The following is a 26,378-nucleotide window of genomic DNA, read 5'->3' as shown; positions in this document are numbered from 1 at the left end:
AATTGGTGTAAATTCTGCCATGGCCAGATTATAATGAACTAAAATCTGAAAGTTTTATATTAGATGCACAGATATGTTAGCTAACTACATCAAAAAACTAACTCATTTTAGAATAGAAAGAAATAAATCATTTTTCAAAACTGATTTTCTATTCACTGAATGGACATGCCTGATTCGCTCTAAATGAAGAGGCACAACTAACAAAAATTAAGAATAAAACAAATTTTGCAATTTTTATTATAGCTAGATAGGCATGTCTAAAAAAATCTTTCACAAAATTCAGGTCTAAATTCCATGCCATCTCAGAATTAAAATTCATGCACTATAGCTTGTTCTTATTCTTGGACAGGTTGCAATTCAAAAATTTCAGTTTTTTAGAACCAATTTTCGCGAATTTTAATTCACAAACTAGAATGACTTTGTACTTAAAATTTTTATAGGGACTTCATCAATATGTAAATTAATACTAATAAAAATGTTGACCATAAACATGAAGCATACTTAGAAAAATAAAATAAAAAATCACAAGCAATCATTACAGAATTTTGTCATGATATAAATTTTGTTCTAACTTACAGAGGTCAAATTTCTCAATCCGGACCTCAAACAAACTCAAATTTTTTTAGACTTCCTTTGTGTGTTTGAAATATCCTTCTAAAATTTGAAATTTTTTTGGTTCACTATTTGGGAGAACCAGTACATTCATTTAGACTAATCAGAATAAAATTATAAGTCAGAATGTGTTTTTCAAGTAACACATTATTAAATGCATAATTTTCATAAAAAATAGCATAAGTATGCATCTTATTGATTTTAATTCAAAATAACACACCATACATAGAAATGCAGACATCAATCTCAAAAATCACATTCATAACAAAAATCAACACAAGATTCAACTCAAAAAATCAAGGATTTCACATAACCATTTTTTTTAAAAGAATGCTTTTATCAACCAAGAATTGATTTTTCACCAAAAGAGATTTTATTCTTTAAATTTTTAAATCGACCCTGCAAATCTAATATCAGATCATCAAGAATCTAATTAAACACATGGTGTACATAAATAATTTAATACAAAGCATGGATCAACATCACACAAATCGATTTTAGTAAAAATGATTTTCTAAAAGCAAGCATTTAAGAATCCAAATTTTTTTTTTTTTGCAAAACCATGTTTTAGAGGTTGGATCAGTCATTAACATACATAAATAATTTAATACAAAGCATGGATCAACATCACATAAATCGATTTTAGTAAAAATGATTTTCTAAAAGCAAGCATTTAAGAATCCAAAAATTAGTTTTTTTGCAAAACCATGTTTTAGAGGTTGGATCAGTCATTAACATCAGTTTAATCATGGATATGATATAAAAATATAGATCATTCAAGCATCCATAAACATTAAATATCTAACCCAAAATCGATTCCAAGAAAAAAATATGAATCTCTTCAAAATTTGATTTTTCCTAAAATCATTTCTGGAGAGTAAAATACCAAGAACACCATAATATCAGCTTCTCTATTATGCTTGACTAATATTCATATATTAATGAGCATTTGTGGACAATACCATAGCATGCACATACATCTTAATACTATATACACAAGCAAGTGAGAAAGAGATAGAGAGAGAGATACCTACCTCTAAAAGCTGAAAAAACAAAATTTGAACATTGAAATGAAATTTGCTACCATAAAGAGCCTTCCCTCCTTATTGCAGACCTTCTTCCACCTTGTGTAATCCCTATAGGAGTACCTTCAGCCCTAGTCACCATATTTCTTGTTTTTGCTTAATAGATCTTGCATGACTTTAAATCTTTGTTAATCTGTTCTCGTTTTTTTTTTATCAGTTTAAAAAAATTTGATATCTCTGTAAAAATGAGTTCAATAAATAAAAATAAAAATAAAAATGTTAGAGTGTTTTACACATCTAGGACTTGGATTTATAATATTGTTCCATCTCGTTTGTATGTTTGAAGGTCGAAATGTCCATTGCAACAGAGCACAAAATTTATGCCCTATCAGCGGGACTATTTTGACAAAAGATTATGAAAGCTCTAAAACCCTAATCAAAACTGATCAAAATAAATTATGAAAAATCTGGGTGAAAGGTAACATATATAAAACAATTCTATAAAAAGGATTTTGTCAAAAGATTTTTTTGTAAATCTTGAGAAATCCCTCAAATTGGATTAAATTTTTGTAGTTAACAGGATTTGTCTGATATATTTTTTAAATAGGGTTCAGTCCCGAAATTTTCTTGATTTTTTTACAATGAATTTTGTAATTCTATTTCTTAAGATGATGGGACAATCTTAGAAAATTTTTGAGAGTTAAATTTGGTACCTATGATTTTTGGTGGATTTTTCAAAATCGAGTTAACAGGGATCCAAACTGCTTAGTATGGCATTGTTAATGTTGGGTTGTATTTTACTTTTTGCAACATGTTTGTTGATGCTTAAATAGGATATTTGACTGATATGCATGCTAAATTAATGCATTTCATTATTGATTGAATTGAGCATGTATAGATATCAACGATTAGCCTACCTTGACTATGTAAATGCATAATGTAACGCCTCAAAGTGTAACCCAAATTTTTAGGATTTTTTTTTAAACAGCAGAAATATTCAAATTAACCAGGTTAACCATTTCAAGCACATTGCAGGAATCATCAAAGCAACTAACATTCATTTCATTTTTTATAAAACTTTAAAACATAAGGTCAGAGTTTAGAATAACTGAATAACATAATTAATCATAATTAAAAAAATTTTAACATCCCAACAATAGATCATATATCCTAGTTCGTACACCATCCCACAACCGCTCTTTATATTTTACTCTTCTCTTGAAAAATAGTAAAATAATTTGTGTAGGAAAATACTATGATTTTGCATATATATTATGCAATAAGTATCTAATGTAAATGAATAAAGATGTACAGTAAAGCATGATACTAAGCATGGCATAGAGGAATAAGTAATATGCAACTACTTTATTGTATATCATGAATCATCACCTAATCAAACAAAAAATCACAGGTTTAAATAATTAATCACATGCGCAATTAACTAATCACAAGTCAATAATGTCAAGTATAAAGCTCATAATCTTTTGTTTGGGTGATAAAAAGAAAAATTTAATGTTTCTCTTGAATTATTCCATGGGTACTCGCAGGACAAGGCAACCGTAATAGAAGAGAACATTCAGAGGTTTATTATGCATTGATGTTTTATTAACCTGAATGTCTAACTGAAACTGAAATCCTAATGGAGTGGTTGAATGATCAAGAGAACCTCCCAAAAGCCCAAGACAATAGGATGCATCCTTAACTTCTACAGAAAAACGTGAAACTACCGCCTATGACAAATTTGATAGTTCAGATCCCCTAACTCTGAGAACTCGAGACCAACGAGTCATTGCCGCTCAAACTAAGAAGCAAATGTTCTCGAAGTTGTGTACCACCTACCATCTCCAAGGTAAGCCCGAATCTGAGTGGGTTGCTATCTTATTAATTTGTATTTCTCTATTTGTGAGGGTTTTTCCTTATCAGAACCCAGTAGCTCAAAGACACTGGAGTTTCCCAAAATGTTGAATCATACCACCAGAGTAGTAGATCCTCAATCATTCATACCTTAAATAGGTATGTTAACCAAATCTTTATTCATTTAATTATGCAAACCCACCCAGAGTGTCCTGGTACCTCTAAATTGTCAAGCACAAATACCCTGCTACCTTTAAATCAGTCGGATGGAAGTATTCATGTATGTTTGAATTTACATGTGTATTCCTTTTATAAAATTTGAGGGCTAGTGTGTGACCCTTGACACCTTGACTTGACACTTATAAACCATAATATACTGACTCGTAGGCTCGGTTATGAGATCATCATTCATCTTTTTTCTCAATAGCAAATTGCCATAACATACCATTAGATTTTATACTTGCAACGTCCCAACCCATGGTGACGTGCACTGGAAATTCTTGCCAAACAAGTAGGGTTGGTCTGGTTCCAAACCAACACGAAATCCATGGTCGACTTCCATATTGGATCCATATCCAATTGGGTCCATTTCAACCCAGAAAATATTTTTTGATAAATAATTTCTATGTATATATATATATATATTCATTTGGTTATATAATTCAATCACATAATTAATTACGCCCTTACAATGTACTTAGTCAATTTAATTCAACTACATAATTTATTAACTGATTTAGTTGAAAAATTAAATGAAAGATTATAATTTACCTGATAGTTTACAAAAATTGCCAAATGTACTAAAACAAGCCAGAAAAATGAAGATAAATTACTCATCAATCACACTGGTCAATTTAATCAGAAATCAACTCACATTGACCAACAAAAATTCCGGAAATTTTATGGGTCTTACACCCAAACATTGCCTAAATTTGTGTTAAACACAATGTACTTGGTTCTGAATTTGGTTGGACATTGAGCACTCAAAAGTAGATCGGGATCCAAATCAAAATATGGATCTCAATGAGACTTACATGGACCAAATGCTTCTGTAGATACAAACCTTTTAGAGACGAGCGGATACACTAAAGATTTTGACAATGGTTGGGCATGAAGTAGCTTAGTAGCCAAGCCCATTAGGGCCCAGCTGGCTTGGGAGAAGGCACAACTCATTGAGAGACTTATATATATCGGGCTCAAACTTGGTCTCAATTCAAGCCCAGGACTTAGGTTCACATACATGGTCAACCGAGGGAGGATCAGGTAAAGTGTGATTGCACACTTCTAGTGTGCTGCTGCACCTACATTGCACCTGATCCTCCTTCCTATGGTTAAACCTAGTCTACTTCTTTTAGGATGTGTCTCCATTGAAATAATATATGAGATAATATTGGTTACTTTCGACTGTACTGTACCCTCTAATAGAAACGTTTTTTTTTTCTTCACATTTTCATGTTTTTTTAATCAACGAAGTGGGCCCCACCATGAATCCTATTAATCGGGGAGACAATTTCAACGGTAGAGATCATAGACTTACCCAAGATACACCGGTATGCAACTCATGGAATCACTCCTCTGGAATTCCGGCGGCACTGACGTCCACCTGAAGCAAATGGGCCCAACCCTGAACCAATGAAACGACCCGCGACCGTTCCTCGGACGCACTATAAATGGGGAATCCACCCTCTCAAGATTTCCCGCAAAATTCTTTCTTCTCCGTGTTCCCTCCTCTCATTCGTCCGTACATTCTCCGGCGACGTTCTGAAAACCTCGAGTGAGGTATGTGCTCCGGATTACGGCATCTCGCCGGAAAATCTCGTCGACCCTTCCCTCGCCATTGCGAAGATCGGGAAATGCCTGAAGATCTCGCTAGTTTCCTCGTCAGATCGGAGAGCTAGGGTTTGTCCTAGATTCCCCTCTTTTCCCGATGGCTTCTTGGCTTAAAGTCGCAGAAGGTATGAATTCGACTCGATTCAGTAACGTAGGGAATAAATTCTTCGAGATCTGGTCTTGTTTTACCTTAGCTTCCGTTTCGTTGTTTTTTTCTGTTTGATTTTATTAGCTTTTCTCCCTTTTTTGCTGTTTATAGAGGAAAAAATCTAGCGTGTAATTTAAATAGTTTTTTTTTAAGGTGCACTCCCGGTTCTGAATGTGTATGTCATATTCGGTCATTTGTAGGCAGAGTACACTTAATAATCATGTGAATTTTAAGACCGATGTTGGGTCTTCTTTCTTACACGGATTCTTTATTGTTTCCCCTCCATTTCTGCTTCAGTTGTGGAAAATGCGTTTGATGTTCTTAGCTGAATTTCAATCCCATTCTGACATTACTTTATTTATTGGTAATACAATAATTCTGTTTTCCAAAGTATTGCGTTGCATGGTTTGTGCTTTCTTGAATGCGACTACCAATTTGAAAACAAAATCCATGAAGTCATCTTTCAGTTCCAGAAACCAAACAGGTCATTACATCAGTTCCCAAGAAATCTCATTCCTCATCATCTGTGGAATATGAACACCATGGGTCAAAACAGAAGTTCAGTACCATGGAATCAACATTCAGGTCCACGAGCCAAATATCCTGTGCTATTTATGCTTGTGCTGTTTAAATGCATTCTTGTAGACATTTGTAATCATATTAACTGATGCTAGGTAACATCTGGTTGTTCAGACTCGTACTCATACCTCTCCTGTAGGGTATTAGGCTCAAATCTATTTGATTATGTGATCAACTCTACTCATTTATCGAGAGCTTTTTTTTTTAACTTACTAGCTTCAATAGTAAAATTTAGATCCATTCAAAGAAGATATCTACATTGCAATCACCTGTGAACTCAGGAAGGCCCAGTTCGATGCCATAAGCCTCATATGGATCCAGAAAAGGGTTTTGGGTTGGGTCTTGACTTTGCTTATGGCGAAGATTTTGGGTCTGGTTTTAGTCCAAAGGGTTTTGGGTCAGGTTGGAGTGGTTTTGATGGGTTCTAGGTCGGATATAGGTTTAAAACTGGATTAGGTGGGCTAAAATCAGGTTGGAACTGGTTTGGATAACAAGATCCGGGTTTTTGGAATGGTCCAAAAGAAATATGAGAGGGATGGGGTGCACCGTGAATTGGTTCTGGGGGCATTAGGCATGCTGTCATTCATGTCATTAATATGATATATTTTGATGGCTTTGGATCCAGATTTATTTGAAGTTGTAGATCGAAGAGCAAAGTTGGTTGTGGCTGAGTTGGGAGATGAACAATCTGAACCACCTCCCATTGGTATGTATGCTAAACTCAAATGCAACAGTTTCATTTTGCTCCACTGATCTAGTGAAGCTTGGAAACCTCATTTTATGCATTTACTTTATCTTCTATAAAGTTTCTATTATACTTTTGTGATAATCCTCATTTTCTCAATTTTTCTATTGCATTTCTTTCTTGGATCAATAAGCAGTCATTGGGCAAGATGTGCAAAGCTTGAAGACAAGATCAAAGGTGAAGGTCTTGAACTGAACTCCTACTTTGGTTTTACATAAATATTGTATTCTAACGCATGATCTATAATTTTCTTTTCATTTTAAACTGTCAGTTGTTATATGTATTATTTATTTTGCAGAGTCAGTTAAGAATTGCAGCTCCTGAATCTCCTAGGTCAAGCGATATTGAAAGAGATAAAAGCAATGCACAAATCTTGGTAGTACACGAGAATAATGATAAAGCTGAGTCTCTCCATTCCGAAATCAAAGAAGCCATTTTGAATCATTTTGTTACTGATTCAGGCACAGAGCCTTCTTCTGCATATAGTTTAGAAAATAATCCTGTTGTACCATCCATCCCACCTACATCAGAGCCCTCAATAAATGATGTCAGCGAGTCTGTTTCTATTGCTGGCACAATTGAAGAAGTTTTGGAACATGAAAATAGTGCAGAAGCTATTGCCTCTTCTGTGACTTCCAGTGCCCCTGTGGGCATATCAATCACAATGGATAATCCCGTAATCTCATCTTCACTGTTCAAGTCCAAAAGTATTGAACCAGTGAATGAGGAACATCATGTGGATGGTGGAATGAAAACCAAATTTGCAGGTGAAGAGCCTATATCAAAGGTGGAAGAAGAGAATCCTGAAAGTACAAAAGTGGAAACTAGTATTGAAGATGCACAAGGGAAGGGTGTGATGGAAGTACCAGAAGAGCCCTTTTCGAAAAAACAACAGCATGGAATGGATTCTTCTGCTGCCAAAGTTCAAGACCAGCTTGATGAGGTAAGTGTCCCCATTGCTGTAGTAGTAGAGATTCCCTATATGTAAACTCTGGGAATTTTTTTATTAATCATTTGGTTGCTCGCGCAGGCACAAGGTTTGCTTAAAATTGCAATCTCCACAGGGCAATCTAAAGAGGCAAGGTTAGCACGGGTAAGATTTTATATGACGAACCATTATATATTCTTCTAAAGTCATTCTTAGAACTGCATATTATATATATATATATATATATATATATATATATATATATATATATATGTGTGTGTGTGTGTGTGTGTGTGTGTGTGTGTGTGTGTGTGTGTGTGTGTGTGTTTCATACTTGCATCATCATCATCATAAATAAAGACAGTTCTTTTGGTCGCTTCTCCAAGACAATCTCATAATGCAAGTAAGCACATAACAGACAAACAAAATAATGGATGAAACTGCTGATATAAACAACACAAGCAGAAATGTAAAGAGTAAAAAGATGTGAAGTAGATCTCGTTTCCTTTCTTCTTTATGTAATACTGAAATTTGTTTGCTCCTAAGTCCAGACTGCCATATCCAAAAACCAAATCCAGAACTCTAAAAAAAAAAGTGGCATTGATAATAGAGCAAAAAGAGAGTTGTACTTAATGCAATTAGTGGCATACATTGAGAATAGATAAAAACAAGTGTTGGGTTTGAGAGAGAGAGAGGGCATTGGGAAGAGTAAAGGGTGAGAGAGAGAGTGACACTGGGAATAGGAAAGGGTCACGTGTGTGTCTAAAGAAAGAGAGCATTAATGAGAGAAAAAGAGAGGTTAATGAGAGAGGGAGAAGACATTACTTGTGTTGAATAAATAAATGAGGGAGAGGAAAATAGTGCATGTGAAAAATCAAAATGCTACTTGTAAGGGGTTTATAGGTTGAGAAGAGGGTCTTCGGTCACTTTAAATTTTGAGCCTCTCCAAAACATTAGGACTTATATATATATATATATATATATATATATATATATATATATATATATATACATAGGAGAGGTCGTAACAGTGGACGACCTCTCCTTCAAACAACTGCAGGACTATGTCACATGGGTGCGGGTGTGGGTGCGACACGGGTGAGGCGCGATTTCAAAAAATTCGGACACGGGGACTCAGCTATATATATATATATATTAAAAAATATATATTTTAAATATATATAATTATATATATAACAATAAATTAACACATAAAAATTATAAATTTTAATGCAAAAATAAAAAAACAATTCTTAACAATACAAACTTACCAAAATATAACACATAAAGAAGCTTGTGAGTGTGATAAACAACAAAACTTATCATAAATCTGCCTCATCGTCTGAATTAGAGGGAAGAACAGGATCGAGGTAGTCCATGTTGAGAGTATGCAAATTATGTTCTCCCTCCAAGTCAAAATCTTCTGGATTTACATCCCAATTATTGGATGGTCCACAACTGCATCAAAAAATAACTATATTAGTATCTAACTTAAAACTTTGAATACAAATATTTAAATACAAACTTTGAATACAAAGAAAAAAAGTACCTATACTCTTCTTTGGTGCGGCGAGAAATTAATCGTAGATTAGAGTGAACATAAACCAAATCCTCTGTTGTTTTACTAGTGAGTTTGTTTCTTTTAATGCAGTGAATTTGAGCATATGTACTCCAATTTCTTTCACAACAAGATGATGTAGCAGGTTGGGATAACAATTTCATTGCAAGACATTGCAGATTTGGTGTCTCTGATCCATATGTTGCCCACCAATTAAGGGGATCTTCCTCGTCCCTTGCCACGAGTGCTGCTAAACAATCAAATCTCCCAGTAGAAAACTTGCCAAACTCACTATTTACAAACTTAAACATGTGAAAATCATTAAAAAGTCTTCCCAAACATATCATTCCATTTCTTGATATCTCAGGATCTTCATTTGGAGAAACACGACCAACACCTGCTGTCAACCATTTTTTTGCATAGTATTTTGGATTGACAGAGTGTGCCATGCAATGCAAAGGTGTATTGCTTTTATCCCATCTTCTCACTAAAACTGAATGTACATTATTGTAAAATTCTGAATCATCAAGTGCAATATCTTTCTTCTCATGTTTAAAAATGATACTTTGAACTTTTTCAATCATATTGTCTCACATTTCATAAATTCTATAAAGCATGGGTACATCTCTGTCAACTTCTCTCAGCATTTCCCAAATAGGCTCTGTAAATTCAACAAAATATATAATTTTATCCCACAAAAAATCATCACAAATGCATTTTTTGATAGCTTGAGCCTTGACATCATCTTCAGTACGATAAAAATCCCAATCTTGATCAGCCACCATCATCATCAATGCATTCTTGAATTGCTTAATTCTTTTCATCATAACAATGAGAGAAGCAAAACGAGTTTCAGCAACTTTCAGTAACTTGAGATCAGAATGCCTATTAAATATAGAAAGTGCATGATGATGGTTTACAACAAAATTTCTAATATTTCGAATATCATGCTCTATTTTCTCAATTAATAAACACATTTCACGTGCATGTGGATCATCTTTTGATGGATTACATATACTCTTAAGTGCCAAATTTAAATTGTGTGTTGCACAAGAAGTTCAAAAAATATATGAATATTTATCTTCACTTGCCAAATTCATTCCTGCACGACTGCAAACTGGAGCATTGTCAGTAATGATTTGCACCACACTTTCTTCACCCACTTCTTTTATCACTTCGACAAATAATCTCTTTAAGTATTCATCTTTATACTCCCCAGATGCGTCAACAATCTTCAAAAAGATTGGCCCCATTAAGTGAGTAAGCAATGAAGTTTATCAATGGTCGCCTTTGTATATCAGTTCACTCATCAGAAACTATAGAAACTCCATGTTGTTTCCATGCAAATTTTTGGGTATCTAACAAGTCTTCAATTCTATTTTTTTCCTCTGCAAGAATGACTGTTCTTAGTTTTTCTAAACTAGGAGGCACATAACCACTCAAATTATAATTAGCCAAAGATGTAATTATATCTTTCCAGTATGGACTTTTAGCTACATTAAAAGAAATTGAGCTTGAGTAAAAGAATCGACCAATCTTTTTATCAATTTCTGCTCTTGCATGTTTTTGAATGACGCTTGTATTGTTTTATTGCTTTCCATCTTTCTTTTCTTTAAAAGCTCTTCTTGTACATCACTAGCAATAGGAAAAGACAGATTAATCGAATCGCTTCTCATCTCTGCAATTTTCTTCTTTTTACCTTCCTCTTGTTCTTTCTTTAATTGCTTTAACATGTCTTTGTCAACCCTAGAACATGCTCTAATTCCTTGACCACGAATATGCAAAAGATGTGCTTTTACACGCGTATAAGAACCTGTGAAAACAGTCTTACATAGATTACAATGAAACTGCGCATTCTCACCACCACTAGCTTTTATCCCTTTTGTCACAAGCCTCCAAAGTGGTTGAGAATCTTCTAATTCAAGGTTAGAACTTGAACCAAATGTATTGACACTACCGCTAGAACCTGCCATTCTATGTCACAGGGATTCGGCTAGCAGGGTGCCGCACCCGCGTCGACGCGACTCGACGCGGGTGCGGGTGCGGTACCGGGTGCGGTCAACCCAATCCTGGGTGCGTTGACCGCACCCAGGATCATTTAAGTCAATTTTTTTTTTTGGATTTTTTTTTTTGAAAAAAAATTGCCCTATGCTGCGAATTTTTTTTTTAAAAAAAACTGTTGACAGCAGCTGTCTGTCAGCAGCTGTCAGCTGGCTGACAACAGCTGTGACAACAGCTGTCAGCTGCTATTCTTTTTTTTAAAAAGCAGCTCTGTCAGCTGGCTGACAGCAGCTATCTGTCAGCTGCTCGACTTTTTAAAAAAAAAAGCAGCAGACAACTGCTTTTTTAAAAAAAAATCGATTCGTAAGGGAGGGGAACCCCGACCCCCTATATATATATTGACATTTTTGCCCCTGCCGCACTCCCGCACCCGGGTTTTTTGGAAGTACCGAATCCCCGCACCCGCACCCGCACCCATGTGACATAGCTGCCATTATATCTGAAAACTGAAAAGAAAATAAGTAAATAAAATAAAGTTATTAAACACTTCAAAATAATAGTAATAGGACCTCCAGGTTCGTTCCCCCTGTGCAAATCAGGTTCAAACCAGGCCCTCCTCTGCGAGGGGATGATGCAAAGAGGGGGTTCATTCCCTCTCTGCAAACCAGGTTCGAGACAGGGGGCCTACCCCCTGTCTGGCGCAAAAAGGAGGGGCAGGGCAAACCCCTACTGAACCTTATCAGTGGCAGAGGCGTCGCTCTTGCCAAAAAGCCAAAGGCAGTAGGGGAGGGGCCGAGCCCCTCTTCTGCGAGCAGAGGGTGCAGGGAGGGGGCTGTTGGAAAATAAGAACGAGGCAGGGGCGGAGCCCCCTGCTTGTTCTTTTCTCTGGCAGGGGTCAGAGGCAAGGGGTTCTGCCACCTGCCGAAAAATAAGGAAGGGGGATCCCCCTGTCGGACGAAGATGAGAGAGTGGGAATAGGGGGCATATCTATTGACGAAAGAAAGAGGGAGACAGTGGCTGGCGTCGCCTGCGGCTACCGTCGTTGGAGTCTGGATCGCCGACGTGAGGAAGGTGCAGGGGATGGGGGGAGGCAAAATCGACAAGGCAAGCCCCTCCCTCTGTCGTAAACCCCTTTTAGGGTTCGAGATGAAGTTTGGATCTGGGTCGGGTCCAGATCCGGACCCGGCCCAGATCCAAAACATATTTCGAAATGAACATTTTTGGACTCGGTCAACATTGACCGAGTCCAAAACGAGGATGGACTCGGCCTTGATTCGTTGACCGAGTCCGACTCGTTGTTGACCGAGTCCGGACCGTGTCCTAAGCCGCACCCGTGTCGGGGCGTGTCGACTCGGGTGCGACGCCTCCCTAGCCGAGTCCGTGTGACTTAGCTGCAGGACATGCCTTGCATGTCTGATTTGGTTAAATCTAGAGCATTAGCAACGATTGCGACTGCCGCTAATGATCTGGGTGGAAAATCCGAAATTCCTTATAGACGTTAAAAAAAACTGTAGCCGATGATCTGCGTGGGATCAACGTCGGAGAAGCATCCACTATCAGTGGACACTTTGTGGGTCCACTGTTATGGGCTTCTCTCTCTGTCTCTTTCTATATATATATATATATGTCACAGGGATTCGGCCAACCAGGTGCTGCACCCGCGTCGATGCGGGTGCGGAACCCAGTGCGGTCAAACTAACCCTGGGTACCACAAAGAGAGCACTTCTAATGAAGAGCACGAACACACGAGGACTTGAATAAATTTCTCAAAAGAAACATTATCTCTTCAAAATCTTGAGCGGCATGCTTCCCAATACACCGAAAAATCAGCTTGATCTCCAAGCTTTGATACCATGTAAGAAAACAAAATCCTCCAAAATGTATTCACCAAAACAACAAGGTGGACACTCAAAGAGTTCCACCAAAACACCAAAAGAACATTCAAATGGGCTCATACACAAACACCCATTAAAGGGGAAAATACAAGAAATACAAATAATATTTTATTGATCAAGACCATGCAAGAGTAATACATTTGAAAGGGGGTTTCACCCCTATTTATACATACAAAAGGGTCTCCTAAGAGAGACGTTGAGAGAGGTCGTTAGCTCCAATAGAGCCGTTGGGCTCTCTCTCCAATGCCTCTCTAGCTAAGTAAAAAGAAAAAGTAAAAAGAAACTAACCTAGTTAGACACTAACCTAGTTACTATTTACTAGTTAGGTACTAACATAACATGTACACACACACACACACGCACACACACACACACACACATATATATATATATACACACACACACAAATGCGTATATGTACACATATGTTGTATATACATTTAGATTTTTAACAGCCCTATCCCCATGAGTCCTCTGTGTTGTATTATCTTCTTCCATACTTTTCCAACATTCTCATTTAAAGGGTTTTTTAGAAAATGATTGATGTCTCTCTCTATGTCAAAAATTTCAAGAGAAGTTTGCGTCTAATCAATCCGGTCCTTTTGTCTTGAACAAGAATCCATTTTCATGGAAGATTTTTAATAGTTCACTGACATTTGATGTATCGATTTAAGAATTGTTCAAACCTTTGACTAGCTTTTTTTTCTTGGACAATGAAGAGAATATGAACAATCTCTATCTTTTGGGGAAAGATCTTTTTGCTTTTTGAACCAAATATAGGTGATTTCAAGGCATAGGGTCACATGCCTCCAAGGGCAAGCAAACTGCTATTGATGTTATTATTATTATTTTATTATTATTATTATTGTTACTATTAATGTTTTAAACTTTGGGCTTCTGAAAGAGTGAAGATCCCTACTAAGTGGAGGCTGCTCTATTCTGATACATGTTTCCATTTTAGGTTCTTTAGTTTTATTAGGTATTGTGTTGTGACACCTTATTCTGGATTTTATAAGGACCTTTTTTTTCTAAAAATGGTGTCTTCATTGGTTTCTCATTTCAAGAGGTGATTTTATGACTGTTTTCTCTTTTCACAAACATATAGGTCTGTGCTGGTCTTTCTTCTCGTCTTCAAGAATACAAATCTGAAAATGCCCAACTAGAAGAGCTTCTTATTGCTGAGGTGAAAATGAAATGCTTTCTTTTTCCTTAGTTATCTGGGTTCTGTGCACTGTGCAGTTATTAATATGTTGGATAGCATCACTGCAAGTCAAACAATCATGTGATTGTTTTTGTGTCAATTTGGTTTTAATTAGAAAGATCAAAGAAGTTTGTATGAAGCTCGAGCAAGACAGCTGCAGCAAGATTTATCTGTATCCCGGGCTGCCATATCCAGAGTGGAATCAGAGATGGCTGATGCTTTGTTTTCCAAAAATGCGGAAATTGAAGTCCTTTCATCCACAATAGATGCTCTTAAGAAACAGGCAGCTGCATCTGAAGGAAAGCTTGCATCATTGCAGGTTGAATGACTTCAACTTTAGAAACTTGTGATTTAAATCAATCTGACAAGTGTAATACATGATACTGGGTTGATGTTGCTATGCTTATAGTTGTAGGTGATAAGTGCTGAGCTTCTAATTCCCATGCATGACTGTATCTCAACATTACAAAGCCTGCATTTTTAGTAAAATAACTATTACCAAGATACGTTGAATTTATGCTGAAAAGTTTCTGAAAACCATGAAACATTAGATTCCATGAGCTGAATTTTATAAGTAGCAGGCTCCTCCAAGATACATCATCTCTCAATGTTCCAAACTTCCAAGTATATTTTACTAAAGCAATTATACACTGGTAGAGTAGTTGCCATTGAGAAATCTCAAATTGTATTCATGCACAGCATTGCACTTTCTAGAGTTACAGTATATTCCACTAAATTTCATCCTCATGTGTTACTGTTGGATCAATTAAATGTTAGTTACAGGTCATTCATTTAAGATGAACATCAGTTGCAGTACAATGACCTTAGTGGTTATTAAGAATTTAGCAAAAGAAGAAGTCTCTTTTGAGATTATATTCCACTGTTTCTCAACTTCCAATAGACTGCTTTCTAGCAATTGGACATCCATCACAGCTGCTATAGTCAGAATGCTCAATTATTCACCTCTTATTTTTTGAAGTGCACAGGGCTTTACGGATCATGGAAACTCATTATAAACTGGATTACACTCTAAGGTCTGATATTGGTCCATGGATTGACAAAGCTGTATTGAAGTTACTGCCTGCTTCAAGATGTGCAGCATACCACATTGTACATAGAGACATGCACAACCACCTTTACCTCCAAACTTTTCTTTTGGAAAACATGCATATTGTACCAACCATACCTGTGTTGTACTCATTCCCAAGCTTCTACCCTTGTGATATGGTTTTAAGGCTTTTTCCTTTTTGTGACTTTTTAATGTCAGTAAGCATGTGCATTTCTTATTGATAATTTTTCTGTCAGTTCTGGAAATCCATTCAATGGGTTAAGCATGTGGTCATTTGAAAGCCCCAAGCCCTGAGAAAAGGATGCATTTTAATAGGATGCACAATTTTGTTTGGTTAACTTGTTGGAGATTTTTTTTCTTAGGATTTTTTTTCTGTGTTATGAAATGTTATTATATGATGCCGTGTATCTTTTGACATTTGAGCCATTTTTTTATCACATTCGATCATCCATTGCCTACTATGAAATGGTTTCTCTGAAGTTGAAGAAATTGCATATATTTATTTTGCTGTTATTTTGTAATGATTAGCCTTTCTAATGCTTCTTGACTTTTTTTTGACCAGGCAAACATGGAAACTATAATGAGAAGCCGAGAACTGACTGAGACTCGAATGATTCAGGTGTGTCGAATGTGTTTTGTTAGAACTGGTATCCTACATGCATGGTTTGTAACATTTTTTCCAGCCATTATTTCATTTTGAAATGACCTGAATATTTGGCTTTGTTTGCTAGGCTCTACGTGAAGAGTTAGCATCTGCAGAGCGCAGGGCTGAGGAAGAGCGCGTAGCGCACAATGCTACCAAAATGGTCACTTTTTGCTCTGGAATTTCTCAATCCTTCCACAAGTTTCTCTAATGTGTTTCTTCATCATTTATGAAATTCATGTTTGAATTTACAGACATTCATGGAGAGAGAAGTAGAATTAGAGCGTAGAGCTGTTGAGGCTTCATCTGCACTTTCAAGGCTTCAGGTATAGTAACAGGAATAAATTTTGCTCCGTGAAGAACCTGAGGATGATATGGTGGTACTAAGCAGTGTAATGATTCATGCTGATATAGTTGAAAGGCTCTCTCCGCTTGCATAGTTCTCTCCTTTCCAGAATTATCTTATAGGATTCCTATCTGTTTAATATGCCCTGGAACTTGAAAGCTATGGACATTCATGCTAGGTCATGGTTTTGTTATTTACCTGTTCTAATCTTATTCTATGAAAAGAAACATGAGAGCTAGTTTTCTATTTCATTTAGAAACAGATCTTTTTCTTTCTGATGGAAAGAAATTGGAATAACACAAGGTTTATTAAGTTTTGATTTATGCTTATCAAATGACACCATGTTCCCATTGTCAGGTTTAATACAGATATCTGTGACCTTAGGCAAAGCTATCTCCTCTTGGACCCCATCCTAGGTTCAAGTATTTTCATCTACCACAGTTCTTTTGAGACTTTGATCCTCAGGGACCCTTCTATTCATTTTTGTTGCTATGCTTTACCATGTAGTTATCAGCCAACATCTCCCTTTTTTTCTTTGCATTTATCTAACCAAGATGAGTAACCTTGTCTTCTTAATTCTCTATCTTCCCCACAATCAGTGCATGAAAGTTGATTGGTTGAAAGCTTAGTGAACAACATGGGAAAAAAAATTTCTATTCAAATCACATATGCTAATCAATGCACCTTTTTTGCTTTTTGGTAGATAGAGAACTTTGCAGATGTTTTTGCTTGTTGTGATGGGCAAATTCCCCAAAGCTTTTCATTTAGATAAGTTTCACTATCTTGGCAATACAATTATAATTAAACTAACCACAAAAGTTTGGCTAAGCCTATTGTCCATGCCACCATGTCATCTTCTTTACCTATCTTTAAGCTGTCCAAATAGTTAACGAGACCCAACTGTCACGAAGTTTTCTTTGCAAAATGTCCTTTTCTTTTTCTTCACATGTTACACACCTTAGAATAGGACAGCACCTTTGTCCTTTCAATGTTTTGTTTAGGGCCCTCTTGAGCATCCTTCTATTCAGTGGATATATATTTAGGGACATGCTAGGGTCCACATGGTACTTGTATGAAAAACATGATTAAGATATTCACGGGGCTGCTGCACCCTATTAGGTTCTTATACAAATGGATATAGATAAACTGATAAAGGTATACACTGAACTTGATCAAGCAGAAACACTAGCACCTCTTGGGCTCTGATATAATGTGAAGCTAGCAATGGAAGTTTTAAAGTTATTGTAAGACCCGCAATTTTTCAGATGATTTCTGAATAAAATTCATGAGGCATTTACCGGTCAAAATAACATTTTTTCTCAGAATGCGAAACGAATCAATTCCTGCGAGCCAATTATACTTAAGATATTCGTCGCTTTGCGAATATATGCTCAAACACTCTGGAAGCCATAACTTCCTACCTGAACGAAATCAAAAGATTTCTTCGAGCTAACTTTCTTAGTTACGTTCATACGAAGAGAATGACGTACTTAGAATTTTTCTGAAAAAAAACGCCGAAAACCCGAAATTTTTGCGGGACCTACGGAAATGTTGGTGGGACCCATAGAAATATTTCTCAGAAAAATATTCTAGAATGTTCCAGCACCTTTCAGCATCTTCCATGGAATATTCCATGGAATATGCTTTAGGAATTTCCGGAAAAGCCAAGGGTAAAAGGGTAAAAATGAAACTTGGGGCTCAAGTTTCATTTCCTATAAATAGACCCCCCGCTTTAGAAAAAATCGCCACTCCCCCTTCTCTCTAGCCCTTTCTCTCTCTAGAACCTCCCCAGTAGGTCTGAGCCTACTTGACCTGGTCTGAGCCTGCCTGACCTGGTCCTAACCCACCTGACCTAGGTCTGAACCCACCTGACCTAGTCCAAACCCAGTTGACTTGACTTGAACCTAGTTAGGTTTGAAGTCAAAGTCCAAGTCCTTTTTCGTCCAAAGTTCGGATTTGATTCTTTTTAAAGTCGAACCTCTCGGAGGATGGATCGAAGCGTTCGAAGCAACCAGAGTCGTTTCTTCCTCAAATTGAAGTAAGCTCGCTTCGTTGATCCATCTCTCTTAAGTATTTGCTTGTTTGTATATAGCATATACTTTCTGAAGTAGTATCCGGCTTTAGTTCTTGATTGAGCTCTTCAGAACACTTCAGTGTTCACCCGCTCGTCTCGTAACTATCGTTGGATATATATATATATATATATTGAATGCGCAGTATATGCGTTCTTAAAAATGGTATCTCGCCTTAGTTCTTGGTTGAGTTCTTCAGAACACTTCGGTGTTCACCTGCTCGCCTCATAACTATCGTTGGATACGGATCTAGGTGTATATCTGTTGATTCTGCAGACGCGTCTTATATCGCATAGGCTATGTAATTTACCTTTGCCGTCGCGTCGTATGATGCCAAAGCTCATGTTTTTTGCAATTTTCGATTAATGCACTTCCGATTATGCATTTACTTACGCCGTCGTGTTGAAAGACACCAAGGCTCCTGCTTTCTGCAAATATATACGTAGAATATTTCGTTCGGTTAAACACCCTGAACAATAATACACGCATTCCTTTACGCCACCGCTGTATAAAGCACAAACTTCTGCTTATACTACATATATGGTGCGTAAAATGAGCGTTCAAATGGAGATCAACTCCAAATCGCCAATGCGATTCCCTTACCGCTCCTCGTTCAAGATTCTGCTTGACGAATGAAGCCTCTATTGGAAAGGCTTCGCTTTTTTGGCAAAAATGCTCTTTATGTAAAGACTAAGTCAATTACGTATGACCTGACTATGGCCTAGGGTTTCCACAACCTTGATGGATGCAAGGTACGCACAACGGTGCACATCCATTTCCCGAGTTAAGGATAGCGATTTCCCGCCAAAGAAGGGAGATGCCACTGAAATGGATAAAAAAAATGCACACTTTCTCCGTTAAAGAAAGGAAGTGCTGCTGAAATTTCTGAAGAAGCTAAGAATAACTCAGAAAGAACGTAGCAGGATACTCTGTCATATATCAGAGTGCTACCCAGTTCATGGAATGTTTTCTACAACGTAGAAAGGTTCATCGCACCACTGCCGATAGAACAGGGGAGGTGCTGACGAAATGGTTGGCAGAAGAGCTGCCAGAACCAGTTGAACGTCATAATGATGTCCGTTGATGGAACGATGCCAGAACGACTCGTCTTCCAAATGCCTATAAGGGCACCTTGCTCGTAAGGGCCGCTGAGCCAGAGTAGAGGTTGCGCCTTAACCAGGTTTGGACTCGTTGCGTAAAAATACGCCGAGTAGCCGATCTATTTAGATCGAGTCATATGCATGTTCATTGAGAACGATTACACAACCAGACTCGTAAGGGCCGAAGAGCCAGAGTGTGTTGTTTCCACCCAAAAGATGTGTGATGCTCGTGGTGGCCGCAGTGCCAAGAGCGGTGTTCTGCATGCATATGAATAAGACTTAAGGTCGCACTTGCCCCGCGATTGAAAATCGTGTTAGGGGTACCCCCTCAGTTGATGACTGTGTTGTGGCAGACTGAATGGGGTCGGGTACATACTCCCATAGTGCTGAGGCACGGGCTGCCTAAATGGCATGCAAATATCTGTCCAAGTAATTGTAAGACTGACAGACCCCTTCAGAAATTATGCTCACTGTGAAATGACAGTAATGGTACAACCTTGAGTGACACGTATTTTACTTTGGACCTGATAGAGTCAACGATGGCCTCAATTACTCATGGGTTTTGGGGTCGTGGTAATCCTTAAGATCTAAGGATTGAACTCAACTACTGCAAGTAGATGATGCATCCGAATATGGGCCTAGTAGGGTTCTCCCAGATGAAACACACTGCCATACTATGGATAGGGTCAACAGGCCTCTGGGGTATCTAAAATATATAGAATAATCAACCCCCAAAACGTCGCGTTGATGCCCGGACAATGCTTTGCTCGCGTACCAATGGTGAAAGAGGTTAAATATCGAAATAATGCATTAGCTTAGGTTCAACGATGCTTGAATGTATAAGTGGATGGACGTTGTTGAGTCAGTCCTGCATAACCTTTGTGAATGTGTCATGTTCGGTATACGACTGGACCGACTGAGCAAAGACTTGTGTTGTATTCGCACGGCTAAGCGAAGCTCGAGGAGCTGTCCTTAGATGCGTGGGATACAAATGTGCCAAGTATGAAGACTTGAGCTAGACATCCCTTTGAGACCCGGAAGAGGTCAAGGCTAAGTCGTGGAGACTTGAGCAGATGTTCAACTCATAGCCTTGATGAGGCTCTTGCGATATACGCTAAGTCTTGGAGGCTTGAGCGTCGTTATTACGAACTGCGACCCTAAGTGGTCAACGCATTGCTTGAGTTGAATGGTTATACTATTGCTTGGTTACCAGACCATCAGTGATTCTGACTCCGTTTAATGGGGATTTCAGGTGTTGGACTTGCGTGGCGATATGTGGAACAAGGCGGCATCAAGTTCCAGAGTTTCTCTAGACAGAGTTGTACTACTTCCCTTTATTGAACCTATATTGCTTTTTCAAGCAGTGATGTTGTAATAAACATGTGGTTTTCGATAAAATGAAACACTTCGGTGATCAATGAGTTGCTTGGCCACATACCTGCAACGTGCTCAGAGTTTTCTAAAACCGACGACTCATTATCGTCTGATTTCGCTGCTAAAACACTTTTTAAGTTCCGCTGCAAAGAAAAAAAAAGAAATTCATGGAAATTTTAACTTAGCTTTGTTTTGGAAATCCGGGGTGTTACAGTTATTTTTTGTAATGAAATACAATCGGAGTGCGCACAACACAAAAGAATACAAAACAATGAGAGATGTGCACAAATACAAGGCCACAATAGGCAATACACAATAGCCACTAAGGGCAAATACAAAGAGCACAAGTGGTTCACCATCACAAGCCACTAATGAGCTGAGAAACACATAAAAAATAAACAAATTTATTGATAAAATGCTTAAGAAAAGCATAGATAAATTGTGGGAAGTATCCCACATATATATACACAAGGGAAGAGAGAGGGGCTAGCACAACTAGCCGTTGGTTGGGCTAGTCCCAACGGCTAAAAGAAAAGTGACAGAACTGCCCCTAATGGGAAGTGTCTATTACAAAATAAAAAAGATCAAACTGCCCCCAATGGGCAGCACCTATTATAAATAAAATAAAACTAAAATTACATATAAACACCTAGATAACAAGCTATATATATGATAAAAATCAAAAGATATTGTTGAGAAGCAGTAACTATCTAGTGGGTCGGGTCCCTGGTATTTAATTATTATTCTTAAGGGTATTATTGTATATTCTTTGTTGCTGGCTAATCTCTCTATTTAAGTGAGATTAGCCCTAATGAGAAATAACGATTTCTATTCTTCTCTCTCTCTCTCTCTCTCTCTTCTTCTCTCCCTCTTGTTTACTTGAAAACCCTAGCCGCCAACTTCAACATGGTATCAAAGCAGGTTGCAGATCTGGGCGTGTGATCTGATCAAGTTCCTCCTCAAATAGGTTTACGCGTCAGAGGGATTGCAGATCTGGGCATCATCTTTGTTCTTGGTGTATCGTAGATGATAGATTTGTTGTCGACATCGGAGTGGAGGCCAATCGATGAATACAAGCATATGATCTCTGCGTCGTGGTTATTAGGTATGTAAACCAAGATTGCAGTCGCTGCTTGGAGTCGATCTGGTGAGGTATAATACAATTTTAATTGTGTGTTCAGATCTGGGTATTGATCTGAGGGTGAATGACACAGTTTTTTATGATTCAAGTCTGCGTTCAGTTTTGGGTGATTATAAACTTCTTGTCGTGGTTGTGGGTTTCATGCTGCGTGTCGCAGCCTTTCCCTTTGTGATCTAAATCAGATCTGTTAAGTCGATGTAAGTGTTTGTGGGTGGTGTTTTAAATAAGACAATGGAAGTTGTCGATCATGTGGAAAGTCAGATCTGACCAGCGTCTCTTAAATCTGATCAGACCTATTAGTGTTGAAGTTACCGATCGTGTGGAAAATCAGATCTGATCAGCGCCTCTTAAAGCTGATCAGACCTATTAGTGTTGAAGTTGTTGATCGGTGTGGAAAACCAGAACTGATCAGCATCTTTTAAATTTGATCAGATTTATTGGTGTTATAATTGCATCTCGATGTTGGTCAGATATATAGTTGTTGCAGCAGATTGTGTGTGTGGAGTGTCTGTGAAGTGAGACACATCTACAACCCTATTCCATGGCTGAAACGCAGAAAACTGAATTGAAGAATGACTCAACCACTGAGTATAAGGCTTTTGCAAATCCATTCTCCTATGGATCATCTGTAAAACTCGATGAGACCAACTATGCTAGATGGTCTCATACGTTCATGATGTCTGTTTCAGGGCATCGCAGAAAACATATTTTGTTAGAAAGTGAGCCTAAAGACAAAACTGGAAAATATGCATGGGAAGAGGACAATGATATAGTCATGTCGTGGATTATGAATAGTGTGCAATCGCTGATGGGCTAATTTATTACACAACTGCAAAACAAATGTGGGATAATTTGCGAGATACTTACTGACAAGAAACTAATGTAAGTCGTATTCTTCAAGTGGAACAAGAGATCTATCAGTTGCAGCAAGGAGAGCAATCTCTAGCCCAGTACTATGCCTTTGTGAAAGCAGGGTTTGAGAGACTAAATGCACATAGACTATTATGCTGTGATAACCAGAGGTTATACCATGGTCGCACGGTTTCTTACTGGCCTGTCAACTGAATTCTCAGTTGCCAAAGTTCAGATGTTGACAGGATCCGATGTTCCCACTCTTGCTGAGGCATACAATCGCCTGAGCAGGCTTGCCATGTCTCTTCCCTCATCCCAGTCGGACTCACAAACCTCTGCTATGTCTGTCTCCTATGGTCGAGGCCAAGGTTTTATTCCTAATACACGAGGACGAAGACGTGGTCGAGGCACAGGAGGACGTGGCAAACTTCAATGTTCCTACTGCAGAAGATTTGGACATTTAGAAGATAGATGTTTTGACAAGAATGGGCGACCCCCTGCGCATTCAACTAAAGTTGTTCCTACAACTCAAGTTGCCAAACCCGAGTCTCCTGTTATTCCTCCTAATGATTCGGTTACACTCACTCGTGCTGAGTATGATGATTTGTTGGCACATCGTCTGTCTAGTCCTCCTGTGGCTGATGTTGCATGTTCTGCAGGTGATAATTTATCTTGCCAAGGTAGTAGGTGTATTATTGATTCAAGGGCATCTCAACATTTATGTGGAAATGCTTGTGATTTTTCCAATTTGGATAGTGTTGCTAACCATAAAAATGTGGTTCTTGTCGATGGAAGTTCCTCTCCCATTGTTGGCCAAGGAAATATCTCCATTTCCCCTACTCTTCAGTTATCAAATGTTCTCCATGCTCCTTCATTCCCTCAAAATCTGTTATCTGTTAGTCATGTTGCGAAACAATTGAATTGTCGAGTAATATTTGATCCTGCTTGTTGCACTTTTCAGGACTTGCTGACGGGGAAGACGATTGGTGGAGGATATGAGGAAGGTGGAGTCTACTATCTACATTAACCCGTTGGCTCTGCTCATTCCGCGGTTGAGTCCTCTTCTAGTCCGCTGCTTTGGCATCATCGTCTTGGTCATCTTCCGTTGCTTAAATTGCGTAGAGTTATTCCTCACATCTCGCCGTCCACAACTCTGTTGTGTGAAGCGTGTGAGCTTGGGAAGCATCATAGGAGTTCATTTCCGTCTAGTCAGAGTCCCTTGAGTCAAAATTTGTTTGATCTTCTTTATGTTGATGTTTGGGGTCCAAGTCGAATTCTTAGTCGTTCTAAGTGTCGTTATTATTTAGTCATTGTAGATGATTTTTCCAGATTATCTTGGGTATTCTTGTTAAAAGATAGGGCTGAATCCCCTATTATTTTAAAATCCTTGATTATTGAAATAAAAACTCAGTTTAATTCTTGCGTCAAAGTTGTTCGCACTGACAATGCTCTTGAATTCAAATTCTCTGACCTATTACAATTTTATAAAAACCTTGGGATCCAACCTCAGACCTCGCAACAGAATGGAATAGCGGAGCACAAGCATAGACACATTCTCAATATTGCCCGTTGCCTTATGATTCAGTCCAATATGCTTGCATCTTACTGGGGAGATGCAGTTCTAACAGCTGGATACCTAATAAACCGTATGCCCTCAACCTCAGTGGGGGATCGTATTCCCATTTAAATTCTCAGACCTGAAGCTCCTCTTTTCCCTGTCTCACCAAAGGTGTTTGGTTGTGTCTGCTTTGTTCATAAGCTTGGTCCCAATCGAGATAAATTGTCTTCCCAATCTATAAAATGTGTTTTTGTTGGGTATCCTAAGCATAAAAAGGGATATCGTTGTTATGATCCCATATCCCAGAGAGAGTATGTCAGTGCGGATGTGTCATTTTTTGAGTCTGTCCCATATTTTTCTAGTACTTCTCCAAGAATACAGGCTAGTCAAGGTGATTCATTCCCTCTTCCTGTCCCCCCTTTTCCATTAGAGTCGGTTCGTCTTGAGCCTCTTGTTCCCAGTTCGACTCCGTCCCGTTACAAACATCCTCCTGTGGTGTACACACATCGAGCTCCACCCAACTCTATGCCCGTGCCATCAGCTTCTCCCGAGGTGAGTGTTCCTGAACCTACTGACAATTCTCTTGTTGATGATGATTTACCTATTGCTCTTCGGAAAGGAAAAAGGCAATGTACACTTCATCCTATTTCTCAGTTTGTTTCCGAGGCAAGAATTGGTGCAAATATGAAGAATTTTGTATTAGCATTATCTGTTGCATCTGTTCCTCTCAATCATCATCAAGCTCTTCTGGACCCCGAATGGGCGAAGGCCATGCAGGATGAAATGGATGCAATGCTCTCTCGGCAAACCTGGGACTTAGTTGATCCTCCACCTGAGGCTGATATTGTTGGTTGTAAATGGGTCTATACTATTAAGTATAACTCAAATGGATTGATTGAAAGGTTTAAAGCTCGCCTGGTTGCGAAAGGCTATACTCAAACTTATGGGGTGGACTTTTTTGAAACATTCTCTCCTGTTGCTCGTCTTGCGACTATTCGCCTTGTTTTGTCAGTCGTGGTGCACCATGGTTGGTCTCTATGTCAGCTTGATGTGAAAAATGCTTTTCTGTATGGAGACTTGGAGGAGACAATTATATGCAACAACCTCTGGGGTTTGAAGTTCAGGGGGAGTGTCAGAAGGTATGCAAGTTGAACAAGGCAATCTATGGTCTCAAACAGAGTCTCCGTGCGTGGTTCTCCAAGCTGGCTGAGGTCATGTCAGCATTTGGGTTTGTTCGATCTGCCTCTGACCACTCTCTTTTCATTAAAAAGTCTTGCACAGGGATTGTGGTCATGATTGTATATGTTAATGACATTATAGTCACAGGAAGCAGTGAAAAAGACATTGCTGACACAAATTCTCATCTTCAGAAACACTTTGTGACTAAGGAACTGGGACCACTTAGATATTTCTTAGGCATAGAGGTCGCAAGGGGTAAAAAAAGGATTGGTTTTGTCACAGCCAAAATATGTCTTGGATCTGCTGAAGGAGACATGAATGTTAGGTGCCAAACCTGCAAGGATTCCTATGGATCCTAAGGCTCATCTAGATGAAAAATCAGAGTATGTGGACAATAGTCGTTATCGCTTCTTGGTTGGCAAGCTATTATATGTGACTGTTATCAGACCCGACATATCTTTAGCCGTGAGCAAGATAAGTCATTTTATGGACAAACGTACAAAGGCTCACTGGGAGGCTGCGATGATGATTCTCAAATATCTAAAGTTATCTCCTGGTAAAGGACTATGGTTTAAACAAAATCCTTCTCTTGATGTTACTGCCTATTCAGATGCAGATTATGCAGGGTCGGTTGTTGATAGAAAGTCGACAACTGGATTCTGTGTGTT

General features: G+C 38.2%; 1 protein-coding gene across 4 annotated transcripts in view; it reads left to right on the top strand.

Annotated features, from left to right (window-relative positions):
* Positions 1-5,186: 5,186 nt before the first annotated feature.
* Positions 5,187-26,378, top strand: part of GC1 (golgin Putative 1) — a 66,739-nt gene continuing 45,547 nt past the window's right edge. For all 4 annotated transcript variants that reach the window (XM_089990158.1, XM_089990157.1, XM_089990156.1 and 1 more), the window contains exons 1-10: positions 5,187-5,446; positions 6,674-6,754; positions 6,930-6,970; positions 7,092-7,736; positions 7,824-7,886; positions 14,281-14,358; positions 14,492-14,695; positions 16,008-16,064; positions 16,177-16,251; positions 16,343-16,414. In XM_089990158.1, coding sequence (XP_089846284.1) covers positions 5,419-5,446; positions 6,674-6,754; positions 6,930-6,970; positions 7,092-7,736; positions 7,824-7,886; positions 14,281-14,358; positions 14,492-14,695; positions 16,008-16,064; positions 16,177-16,251; positions 16,343-16,414 — 1,344 coding nt within the window. In that variant the 5' untranslated portion in view covers positions 5,187-5,418. The remainder of the gene's footprint in view (positions 5,447-6,673; positions 6,755-6,929; positions 6,971-7,091; positions 7,737-7,823; positions 7,887-14,280; positions 14,359-14,491; positions 14,696-16,007; positions 16,065-16,176; positions 16,252-16,342; positions 16,415-26,378) is intronic.

This window comes from Nuphar pumila, chromosome 15 (assembly GCF_984573655.1).
Source record: "Nuphar pumila chromosome 15, dmNupPumi1.hap1.1, whole genome shotgun sequence".
Lineage (NCBI taxonomy): Eukaryota > Viridiplantae > Streptophyta > Magnoliopsida > Nymphaeales > Nymphaeaceae > Nuphar > Nuphar pumila.
The sequence above is the reverse complement of the archived record's forward strand: the minus strand, read 5'-3'. Positions and strand labels throughout refer to the sequence as shown.